Source organism: Neltuma alba, unplaced genomic scaffold (genome assembly GCF_004799145.2).
Source record: "Neltuma alba isolate B1F8T4 unplaced genomic scaffold, ASM479914v2 tig00003218_pilon, whole genome shotgun sequence".
Lineage (NCBI taxonomy): Eukaryota > Viridiplantae > Streptophyta > Magnoliopsida > Fabales > Fabaceae > Neltuma > Neltuma alba.
The window spans coordinates 12,447-24,801 of NW_021633193.1; the positions used below are offsets into that span (position 1 = coordinate 12,447).

At 32.0% G+C, this 12,355-nt stretch overlaps 1 protein-coding gene across 1 annotated transcript; it reads right to left on the reverse strand.

Annotated features, from left to right (window-relative positions):
• Positions 1-8,567: 8,567 nt before the first annotated feature.
• Positions 8,568-12,129, reverse strand: LOC114740978 (peptidyl-prolyl cis-trans isomerase-like). Its single transcript, XM_028929234.1, has 9 exons — positions 12,026-12,129; positions 10,684-10,802; positions 10,502-10,556; positions 10,252-10,340; positions 10,087-10,111; positions 9,364-9,402; positions 9,155-9,275; positions 8,904-9,016; positions 8,568-8,827 (listed from the first exon to the last, which is right to left on the reverse strand). The coding sequence occupies exons 2-9, from the start codon at positions 10,759-10,761 to the stop codon at positions 8,568-8,570; spliced, it is 780 nt and encodes a 259-aa protein (XP_028785067.1). The 5' UTR covers positions 10,762-10,802; positions 12,026-12,129.
• Between the last annotated feature and the right edge of the window lie 226 nt (positions 12,130-12,355).

Genomic DNA, 12,355 nt, shown 5'->3' on the forward strand with positions numbered 1-12,355 from the left:
AGCTGTTCTTAACTCTAACCTAGCGTTTTTCAATAGCCTATCAGCCATTCACTTCGAGTTATGTTGCATCTTCGGATAAGCAGTGTATTTGACACACAAGAAATTGGGCGATGAAGTCTTTCTTGTTCAAATTTTCTTGCTTGAAGGCATAGAATTATGCTTCTTGGTCAGTTCTAAAAGCAATAGGGAAATAATGTTAGAAGAATTTCTCTTTGAACTTCTCCCAAGTTATCTCTAGACTCTCAAAAGTTTTAATATTGTTCCACCACTTCCTTGCTGCCTTTTGTAATAGCTGCTCAGCGACTTGTACTTTTTTGTATGAGATGCAGACTACTGTTTTGAATATAGTCTCTATCCTATCGATCTATTCTTCAACTTCAGATAGATTCATCCTACCCTTAAACTTAGGAGGATCAAACTTTCTAAAACTTTCCTAGAACAGGGCGATACATGCGAGGCTATGTTGTGATCGTGCACTGCTATTACCTTTTAATTCAGTGCCTCTAAAAGTATCACCTATTGACTGGTGGTCACTGAGAGCTTTATCATCAACTGGGCCATCTTCCTCTTGATGGCTAGTATGTTGCCATTTGATTGCCACCAACTCGTCCTCATACCTCATCACTCTCCAATCAATGCTCATAATCTTGTAACTCTCAAAAAATAACATTATTATCTTGGTGAGAAGGAGCATCTTGATTTGAAACTGGGGTAAAGTTAGTCCTTTGAGTGGTTAGCATTCTTTTGTCCGATGTAGGATAGCACAAGGACATTATGTAAACTAAACAATGTTACAAAAATAACCTTCAATCTAAAATAAAATGGAAGTGCATATGTTATTATATTTAAATTGTCATGACCTCTAGAAACTATTTTTTTTTCAAAACTTTTTGAAAAAAGTATTCCACACAAAAGTCAAATAAAAATCTATGAAACATTGTAACTCTGATACAAAAAATGTAACATCTCATATATACTAAGTAAAAATACTCAAATAGTCTATAAGTATTTCTCCAAACAAATCCTTGAGATAATTTAACTAAAATAAAATATTGAACTCTTATAGTCATAGACAATAAAATATGACATAGTATGTGCTTGAAGAGCACATAAGCCTTCATGGCTTACTCCATCAGTGCCTTCCTTTGATTCTTACTAGATCCCTTACCTAAAAATATTAATATAAGAGATGAAATTTAACGTCTCAGTAACTAATACAATTCTAATGCATACAGGCAAACCATTCATGATTAATATAAATTCAATTATATGTGTATATATATTTATGTGTGGATATCACATATTTTACATTCAATTCAATTTCACTTTTAATTTAATAATATATCAATCTCAATTTTCAGTGTATCTAAAAATAATACAATATGCAATCTTTCTTATATCGCCATCCATCCTTATACTATTGACTGGAGTCATAGGCTAACATATAATTTAAAAGAAATTAATCCATTTTACTAGATTATTCCAAGCCTACTAATACTTGAGATATATCTAGCCAAATATATAGAGCTCAATTTCGGATGTGGCTCTCCTCCTTTAAAAAATAAAACTAAGGAGGTGTCATATATCCCATAGTTTCAATGAATTCTTCACCAAAAGAAAACATGGAAGAAGAGGCCCTGATTAGTGCCATCCATTATGCACCAATTAATTGCATACCACGTGATAATTATATATCCCTACTTATGTCCTTCTATTCTTAGCCCAATAATGTGTATTTCATATGCAGGTAATGTTATATCAAAAATATATCTGCAAATGTATTATTATTCTAAATAAGAGAATAACAAAATTTTAGTATAATTTAAGAGTGCAACTCATTATATTAAAATGTAATTAAAATATTCAAATATTAATAATAATTTATAGAAATGATCTTGAATAAAAGTAAATTTATTAAAACTCCATTTATTTAAAAACTCACTACACACACATAATTTCGTATAATTTAATTGGATCAAAAAGTATTTATCCACAATAATATAATTGCACACAATTCACATGTATGTGAAAGAATTTTTATAGTTACCTTTTACTCTTGAGCTTACAAATAACTCCAATGATTACTCCAAAATTCTCAACAAGTAACTATAAAATCACACACAAATATTTATTAATATATAACTCAAAAATATTCTACACATGCTCTCAACTTCTAATGCTACCCTCTGAACTAAAATTATATAAACATATTAACTCTCACATATTTAACTATTTATAGATTATATAATATTATTTGGGAATAAAAATTTTCGCATAAAAAGATTTAAATTTAATATATTAAATAAATATATATTTGTTACCCAAAATTCTAAATATTTTACATTAAAAGCTCAAATTTTATTCTAATCTCATTTAAAATTTCCTCAACCCAAACAATTCCTTTGAATTATAAATAAATTTTATTTTTATTTAATTTCATAAAATTTATAATTTATAATTTATAATTTAAGTCTCAAGTTTTAAAAAAAATCAATAATATATCTTTAACCGATGCAAGATTTAAATTGATGAAAACATTAATAATCTATTAAATAAGTCAAACAAATTACTTAACTTAAATTTAATCAGTATAAATATTTTATATGTCTTGAATAATGAATTTTTCTAATTTAAATCTTAATTTAAAATTCTTAAAACCACTAATGAACAAATATAAACCAATTAAAATTTATTAATAATTTATTTTTAAATTCTTATAATCATATATTGTCAAAACTCACTACTTAATCCATACCAAATCGCAAAATTTCTCTAAATATTATAATAATACTATCAATATAAAGCTAAAAATATATAAGAAACATTTCTATAGAAAATTTGATTAAAAAGATGTATTTTTGTATACATAAATGATCCTTAAATTTTGTCATACTCTTCTGGCTGAAAACGCCCATTGCAACTCTCTTTGCCTTTCCTCGCTTTCTTTTTCTCTACTTCTCGCCCTCTTGTTTTTTCTCTCTACCCTGGTAAAACTGGATTATGAGGGTATTTGATATCCTCATATTAAATTCTTCTTCAAGCACCCATTCTCATTTTCTTCCCTTCTGCGTACATGCGCGGGTGTACCCCTTCTCCTATTCTAGTTTATAAGTATCCTTCCCCTTTTTTCATCGAGTTCGGTAAAAAAGAACTGGGTTTTTTTATTTCAAATTTAATTTAACTGTAATAATAATTTTTTAATTTAATTTAAGTAATAATAATTTTTTAATATAATTTTTTCATTATTTTCAATAATTTTTTAAATTTTTTAATACTAAAAATAAAAATCAGGCTGTTACACAATGTCTTACAAGCGTCATGACATATTTCTAAAAGGCACCGTGCTATTGTGTGTACGCTGTAATTTCCTCTATCTCTTATTTCTGCTGCCTTCAAACGACCACGTTTTGACATAATTTCGGTGGAGCCAATGCTGATGAGTCATAAGGGATAGTAGCGCCGCGGAGACATTTTATTTTTATAGCCTGCGACCACACATTCACATTCACATTGCTGGTAAAAAAAAAAAAAATTCACATTGGCCAATTCTCACTCTTTTTTTTTTTTAAAAAAAAGAAAACAACATGGGAAAATCACAAAAAAGACCGTCAAAACAAAAAATTATGAACAGGAATTCATGATAATATTAGTATAGGTTTTAACAATAATAGTGTGGATTTTGATGATAATTTTTATGAACAGATCTCTCTGTATACTTTTTTTTTATTTCAACGGTCTTTTTTTAACGATTTTCTCAAATAACATCCTCAACTTTTTTTGTATAGATAACTCTCTTATGTCTTGAAACTTTATAATAGATCCCCTTAAACTCTTGCATTTATTTTAAAAAAAAAAAGAGTCATTAAAAATTAACTCAAAAAATACGTTGAAGAGAAAATTAAATTATAAAATATTTTAAGATATTGGACGCATATGAAAAATATTTTAAAATGTTCTTTGTGCAAGTAACTCTTCTACTAGTAATTTTGTAGTCCTCTGATATAATTCTTAATGTAAAACCTAATTAACTAATTTGAATAGATTAAACATGTTAGTTAAATTATATGATTTTTTTTCTAAAATAGTTTAATCAACTTTTTTTATTCTCTTCATCTCTCCTATTTAATTATTGTTGAGAGAATATCAATAAGATTAATTTAAAAAAATTGGTAAACATGTGAAATAAATCTTACGTATATGAACAACATTAACTCTCAAATTAGATCTTACGTTATGGATCAAAAGGAGTATTTATTTATCTATGCATATGTTAAAGTTCAGCGTAGATAAATAAAATACAAAACTATTAGTGTGAAAATTATTTTTATAAACGTAAAAATTTAGAGGAATTTACGACAAAGCTTCAAAACCTAATAAAGTAATTTACACAAAACAAAGTTGAGTAGGTTATTATTATTAGGGAAAACCATATTGAAGGTACCTATACTTTCTCTCAATTTTTAATTTGGTACTTATGTGTTTTTTCCTTTAATTAAACATTTAATTTTATCTTTTTAGCAACATTAGCTCTTATAACTTTGTTCTATTGATATTTTTAGTCTCTACATAAGGATTAATGATGTTAATAGAGGAAAACTAAAGATTTAGTTAAGAACAAAAAACACATAGGTACCAAATTAAAAACTGAAAAAAAGTATAAGTACCTCCAATATGGTTTTCCCTTATTATTACTACCTCCAGTATTTAATATAAAAGTTATTTGACTAATTTAAGTAAATTAAGAAAATTAGTTAAGTTAGTTATTTCTAATAAATAGGGGTTGTCTTTCTAAGAATACCTTTGCTAATTATATATGTTAGCTAGAATTATCATTTAATGAAATTTTTAACATGCAAAACTACTATAAAGATTATTTTAAAAAGATGAATAAATACAAGAAACAAAATGTATTAGGGTCTATATCAGGGTCTTATATTTTATATCAAATTAAATGTCAAACTAGCTTTTATATTAAAGATCGGTGGTAATATTATTTTGAAAAAAATAATAATATTTGGCCTTGTGGGGGAAAAAAAAAGGACTGGGATTTGTCAAGCATGAATGTGTGATAATTGGCTATAAAAATAAAATGCCCCCATGATGCTGCTCTCCCGCGAGACTTGTCAGGGTTGGCTTCATGGAAAATGTGACAAAACGTGGTCGTTTGAAGGCAACGGACAGGCAGCGGATATAACAGGTAGAGGAGAAAAGTTGAACCCAATTTAGGGAAACCATATTGAAAGTATTTATACTTTCTCTCAATTTTTAATTTGGTACCTATATGTTTTTTTTAATTAAACATTTAATTTTATCTTTTTAGCAACATTAGCTCTTATAATTTTGTTCTATTGATATTTTTAGTCTCTACATAAGGATTAATGATGTTAATAGAGTAAAATTAAAGATTTAGTTAAGAACAAAAAATACATAGGTACCAAATTAAAAATTGAAAAAAATATAAGTACCTCCAATATGATTTTCTCACCCAATTTATTGTGCGTACACGGTAATTTATTGTGCTAGGTATTGTCCTATAGTAATGTGTCCACGGTATTTTTTTTTTTTGTGACCTCATCCTGTATTTTAGACATACTATTTTTCACATATATCAACTGAGACTAATCCAAATTCACTAATTTGTAGGCACCTCTCAAAAAATAGGATAATTGACCAAAGGATTTAACATTTTCCATTTCCAACTGAGAATGAAACCCCCGAGTCCCTGACCTTATTTAAGGTAGCATCTGTCCCTACCACTGAACCAGACGCCGGCCTGTGTCCATGGCAATTTATTATCTCCATCAACAGATTTTTGGCCTGTTCCTTAACTCTTGAAATCGTTTCCTCACTTTAGCATCTGATCATATCAGATGCAGCTTTTACGAGGGGTTTTGTTTTCTACCCTTTTGGTGAATATCTGGGAATTTACTTTTATTACTCTGGGGCCAAAATCAGATTCCAGCAAACCACATGCGAGCAGTAGCACTACTCTCGTCTTTATCTTGCTTTCCTTCTTTGACCATAATGGGTGTCCTTGGGAAGCTGATGCCTATCTTTATGATTCCTCTGACATGAAACATGAGAGAGAGAGAGAGAGAGAGAGAGAGACGCGTGGTCCAGCACAAGGAAAAACAGATGGAGAATCAACGGCAGTCGATGGTTTTTGTTAGCCATAGCATATTGAAGATTGCTTCTCTACACCAAAAATTTTGTCAACTCGCTACCCCTTTCATCATCTCATCTTATCCTTCTAGATCGAAACCACACCGTATTCCCCTTCTGCTTTGCTCTTCAGGACTTATCAACGGCTCTCAAACATAATGACTCGCTTCCTTCTCTGTAATAGCCTCAAGAAAAAAGAATGGCAGAAAATGATGCTTCTCTGCACCAAAATGGCAGCTTCATCAAGAAATGCTTCTCTCGGAAATCCTGTAAACTAGCTACCCCTTTCATGATCTCATTATTTTCCCCTAATCGAGACCACATGAGAAAAATACTTCTTGGTTTTCTTCATTTTTCCCACATGGTTTCAAAGCAGGCACACCAAAAAAGGAGAAAGAGGGTTCCCAGTCTTTCCCATTTTCAAACCTTAAGTTCGGGCGCCTCTTTTCAACTCCATTAACTTTAAATTTCTTTTCTCTATGTACTGTTTTCTACCACTGATCTCTTATTTTACATAAACCTCTCTCTCTCCCCATTCTTAACTCCAAGTCAATTCTCGAGTTCAATAATTCTTTTTTTGGGCTTTTTCTACTCTTGCAGTGGAAGCGAGCTGGTTACCTTGCAAAGGTTTCAGAGGTAGCATTACATTATCTTTATGCGCGTATGTGTGCGCGCGAACCTGCACCCAAAAAACAGTAAGTTTCCTTCTTTTGAATGAAGAATAAAGCAGCTGTGATTTTCCTTTCGGTTTTTCAGATTTAGTGTTAGCTGGTGAAGAAAGTGACATCAAACATGAGAGAGAGAGAGAGTGAGTGAGTGAGAGATACATGTGTAGTTCAACACAAACTACTATGAGAGAGAGAGAGAGCAAAAATGAGGGAGATCCAGAGAGAGGGCGAAACAGATCGTTCCCTCAGAAATCATTCGTCTTAATTTTTTTTTTTTTTTTCTGGAGACGAATTCTTTCACCAAGTATTATGATCATCTTTCTGCGTGAAATTAAGCAGAATAATGCAGCTGTTAATAATTTAATGTTTCATTTATAATTATGTGGGTTTGTTTAATATTATAGGAACTGTTCTTAGGCTGTGCCCGACTGCCCGTGGCAACGAGTTCCGGTGAGCTTTTCTGTTCTTTTCACTTATTATTTCCATACTGCAGTCTTATTATTTTCTTGTTTCTAAAATTGAAAAATGATATGAAATGAAATAGAGGTATAAGGCGGATCTGTCGCAAATTTGACTATGCTATCAAATCATTCAATTTTTTGTTTTCAAATTTTTAACTTGCATTGACTCTATTAGAATTTAGTAGTAAAACTACATTTGATTATTAGCAATTGTTGTTAACAAGAAAAAAGTCTTGTTGAAGATTTGGTAGTAATGCACTTCTTTATTTCCAGGTTAGATTTAATTTTAATAATTTAAATTTAAAATAAGTTTATTAGTTAATAAATTTATCTATTAGAATTTGAATTAAATATAATAATATTAATATTAAATACAAAATCTACACAAAAATCTTCAACCAACAAGGAAATTAATTATCATATCTGTTTGTTAACAAATGAAGTAGCTTCTGTATTTGCATGTGTGCAGTTCTTTAACAGCAGGTGAATATTTAGATATATTTTAAAATTTTGCATTTTTCCAAGTTCAATTCAGACGCAAGCCATCGAGGCTCTCGGGCAGGGGCATTCATGTCTTTCAAATTACCCCAAACATTATGTTTGAATTGAAGAAAGTCCTTTCTTTTCTTCGGAAACACACATTACTCCTCAGTGAGCAGCGGCACTTCCTTACACACCTCTCAAAATTTCACACACTCCAAAGTTCAATATAGTATGAGATCTTATTAATTTTTTCAAGGTAAAGTTAACACCTCTAATTTACTCATTTTAGTTTAATGATGGAATGTAAATAAAAAGTAATTTTTTAAAATAAACCCAAAAAAAAAAAGCACTACTGCACGTTACTACATACTCTACATCTATTATATCAACTTTTCCAATCACACATTAACACATGCTTTATCTCTAAAATTTTATTGTTAAGACTACAAGTTTGTATAGGGGGAAAAAATAACATATCAATGAGTAACCGAAAATCTTGTCATAATGAACCTTCTTTTGCCTACAATGAACATAAACTTGATGTAAATATTACCCTGATTTAAACAAGAATATCAAGTATCAAATTTCGAAAAAAGAAATTTGTTCTTAATTAAGCAAATAGCAAATAGCAAATAGGCAGTACCTCAATAATACCAAGTAATTTTACTTTTATAAGGGATATTACTAATTACTAATAATATCTAATTAGTAAAATTTTACTTTAAAATTCAGAATTCCCTTCGTTTTCAAAATAAACATAAATAATATAAGATAATATCCATTTACATTGGCCTCAATAGTCATCCCGACCATCCCCCTTTATCCTCCTCCTCCTTCCCTCACGTCTTTCCTTCCCCTTTGAGTCATCCCGATCATCGTTCTTTATCCTCCTCCTCCTTCCCTCACGTCTTTCCTTCCCCTTTGAGTCATCCCGATCATCGTTCTTTATCCTCTTTCTCCTTCCCTCACGTCTTTCCCTGCCCTTTGAGGAGACCCCATCCCTCTTTCCGCGCGGCAAAGGCCTAATAATCACTCCAGGAGGAATATTCCTAGCTGCAGATATTTTTCAGTTAACGTTATGCAAAATTATTATCATTAACAGAACTAAAATTGTTAAAATAAAACTCACCATTATATAACATGCCACAATCAACAATTCTAACCGCCCAGTCAAAACTAGTCTGTCCGATTTCTCGAAGTGTATCCATGCCTTCCACAAGCTTCCCGGTGACCACATGAGTCCTACAAGTTCCAAATATATTAGCATACTAGAAATTTCGACAAATGGAATGTTTGCACATCAAGCATTTCATATTGACACCCCAACTAGTTGAGAAAGGGGGGGAAAAAACAAAACAAGAGTTAACCATATAAATTAACCTGTCAAGGCTCTCATCAGCTCTCAATGTGATCAAAAAGTGAGAACGGCAATCTCTGAAGTCTCTTCTGGGCATAGATAGGAGCCCTTCCTTGTCATGTTTCAAGTTATTTGACCCATCGTCTGAAATAAATCACAATGTAGAAACTTTTCATCGAAATGAACATTTTGAGAACTTTTAAACTATGAATCTAGGATCTAGCATTCTCACCAAAGAAATATGGACCAAAAACACTTTGAACATCTTCCCCTGCAACATGATTAAAAATGTGATGTAGAGGTGTAAGAGTAGACATTACATCCAGGAAGGAGAAGAGACGATTAGCAATTTTCGAAGATTATAACAAACAAGGCATCCGGCCAGATGAAACTTATAACTGCGGTCAAAATTGTAATTATGATCATTCAATGGAAGATTTACATAGCAATAAAACAGTAACTTGTACAAATTGAAGATTTAAATCTAGAATGAAGTGACCATTTAAACTTAGGATTTCCAAACAGAAAGACTATTTAACCACTCATTTAGAAATATATATTAGGCCACAACATTTTCAATTGGGAAAAAACAATGATCTAGTTAAAATCTTCAATTGCTAGTCTTAATTCAATCCTACAGTTTAACATCCCAAATGATTTGAAAATAGTGGATACAGAATTTACTTAAAATCAACATATCAATATGTAAATATAAAATATATGACATGATGCATCACTCACAATCAATGAGCATCATGGCCCATTCTTGAAATACCAGCTATGCATAAAAAATGAATCTACTTTCATTTAATAATTAGTAAAGTGATTAGAAAGAGTTCAAAATTGCATCAACAGAAATGGACTAAATGTGAGTAAACGTATTGTATCGAATTACAAGATTTAGAAAGTAGTTAAGTGTGCCATGCTAAGGTCACTGCATCAATAGGAAACTTACCAGTTTCGTAGTTTATGGCGCCTCCCTGCAAAAGGAAAAGTAGCAATTAATCTATAGTCTTGAAAGCAGGTTGCAAAGAAAACTGTTCTGGAAATTAAAAAGCATATTAGTATTATTAGATGGACAACTTAGTAACCATACGCTTAAAACCATACCAGTACATACCTTCACATAGGAGCCACCTTTCTTAACCTTGTGAAAGAAGCAATTTGCGTAACACAAAAACGTATCATTTGGACTGACTCCTTTTTCTCCTGAAAAGAGAGATGATTAAATGAGAAATGGGGAAGTCATATCATCAATCATAAAAATCAAAATAAGTTAGCATGTCTAAAGGCTTGTTTAATTAGTGAAACTGTAATAGCAATCCAGGGAGAGTTCTACTAGGGGGATATTAAAGAAATCAGATTATTACCTGTACAAAGCGCACGGAAATCTTCTGCAGTGTAAGGGGCAATGTCATAGAATAGCTGGGAGGTCAAAATAATTCGTTAGGTTCCATTTCTGCTCTCATAGTCAAAATTGCAAAATTCAAACGATAAAAACTGCATCGTGCACGATCACTGTAATTCAAAATTACTAAAACGAAAAGGGTACCTCAAAAACCATCCTTTCATAGTACATCCCGGCTATAAAGACGTCCATAAAAACAGGGAGTTTCTCCTCCTCTGTCATTGTGTTCCTTTTATGACTCAGAACTCAAGCCAACAAAACCACTGAAATCACAAAAGTCAGTCAACAGACCTATTAACTACTGATATATGTAATGTAATGTAATGTAACGATAATATGTAATATTACATCAGAAGCAAACACTGGCACATATCATATCACAAAACTTCTTGAATATTAACAAAAAGTTGTATCACGTCCGAATATTTTCGGAGACTAAGTGTAGATATAAAAGCCAGAAAAACAGAAAAAAAAAATTGCAAAAACAAGAATAAACTAAAGGGAAAACAAGAAGAATCAAGAAATAATCATATTCTAAACATCAATAAAGCATCAAAGTAGAGACAAGCGAAAGGCATTGTATTCATAAAACACTATGAAACGAACTGGCATATCTACTCTCTATTTGCAGATACTCTGAACTATTTCTTTCATATGGTCTATGATCCCTCCTCTAAACAGAAAGGGAGATTTCCCATTTGTGTGTTTGAAGGGATATATGCATATAAGAACGTGGTTGTATATGAGAATATGATTGATGATTGCACTGTATAAGATTGACATGTAATTCATTTACTGTTTTGGCTACTCTTCACATCCTTTCTAGTAATGACTTAATTGGCATAGGACTAGTGTTTTTTAATGTTTGAATCGAATATGAGGATTAAACTAGGGATGTTATCAGTGGTACGCACCCAAGACATCAGCAATATCATGCTTATATATGAATTTGTGAGTTAAATATCCTGTTACTTCATATGACAGTATTTTTAGATTTGAATCATAAGGACGTATAATGAGAGCAAACTTCCAGGTCAGTATGAATCACGTCAGTAAAAAATAACAGCAGCAACAAAACTAAGATAGTTTGGATAAAGCATATAGCGTAATTTGGACAAAGCATATGGCATAAGCTGGATTATCGCAGCATTCCATCAGGATTGAGTGGTATTGACTACTGAGAAGGAATTTTCAGAGCAAAGCTTCAGTAAAAGAATAGATAGATAGGGTGAAGAAGAATAATCGACATAGATGAAACAATCGACATTGGCGAGGCGGTCGATGATCATCATACTCCCTTGTGGAAATTCAATCCATACCTTGAACAGTCCTTAGCGTTATGAAAAGAATTCTACAGAGCAAAATTCTCTCATAGCCATAGGTTACTGTAAAGAACTAAATAGAGGAAGACGAGAGCTAAAATTTGCAGATTTTAGAAACAAAGTGTAGCCATCACTCGGCAAAGCGCGAGGAACAGGAAGCTTACCTATTGACGACCGACAAAATAAATCTGGGAGACTGGGACTGTGATTGATGAATTCGAAGGAGATCTGGAGTGCAAGAGGAGTGGACGCTGCCGATGCAGTGGCTTGTGACTCACGACCGTCCGAGCTCGGACCCAGAGAGTGAGCGGTGCCAGCGAGCACGAACTGAGAAGTGAGAACGATGGAGACCAGATGGAGAGTTGAGCACGATGGAGATCAGAGTGGCAGGTGGGAGGCGGTGACGCCGGTGAGCGGCTAGGCCTTGGGATTGAACCGATTGAACTGGGTCGAAGACACGGGAAAACCCCTAGGGCAGAGTACGTTTTCTTCGT

Bases quoted from the DNA above. Each gene is read 5' to 3' on its own strand.
- LOC114740978 (XM_028929234.1), bottom strand. From the start codon at position 10,761: ATGACAGAGGAGGAGAAACTCCCTGTTTTTATGGACGTCTTTATAGCC. The intron at 10,112-10,251 runs GTATGTACTGGT...TTCCTTTTGCAG, and splicing joins AAGGTGGCTCCTATGTGAAG to GGAGGCGCCATAAACTACGA. The intron at 8,828-8,903 runs GTGAGTTTTATT...AAATATCTGCAG, and splicing joins TTGTGGCATGTTATATAATG to CTAGGAATATTCCTCCTGGA.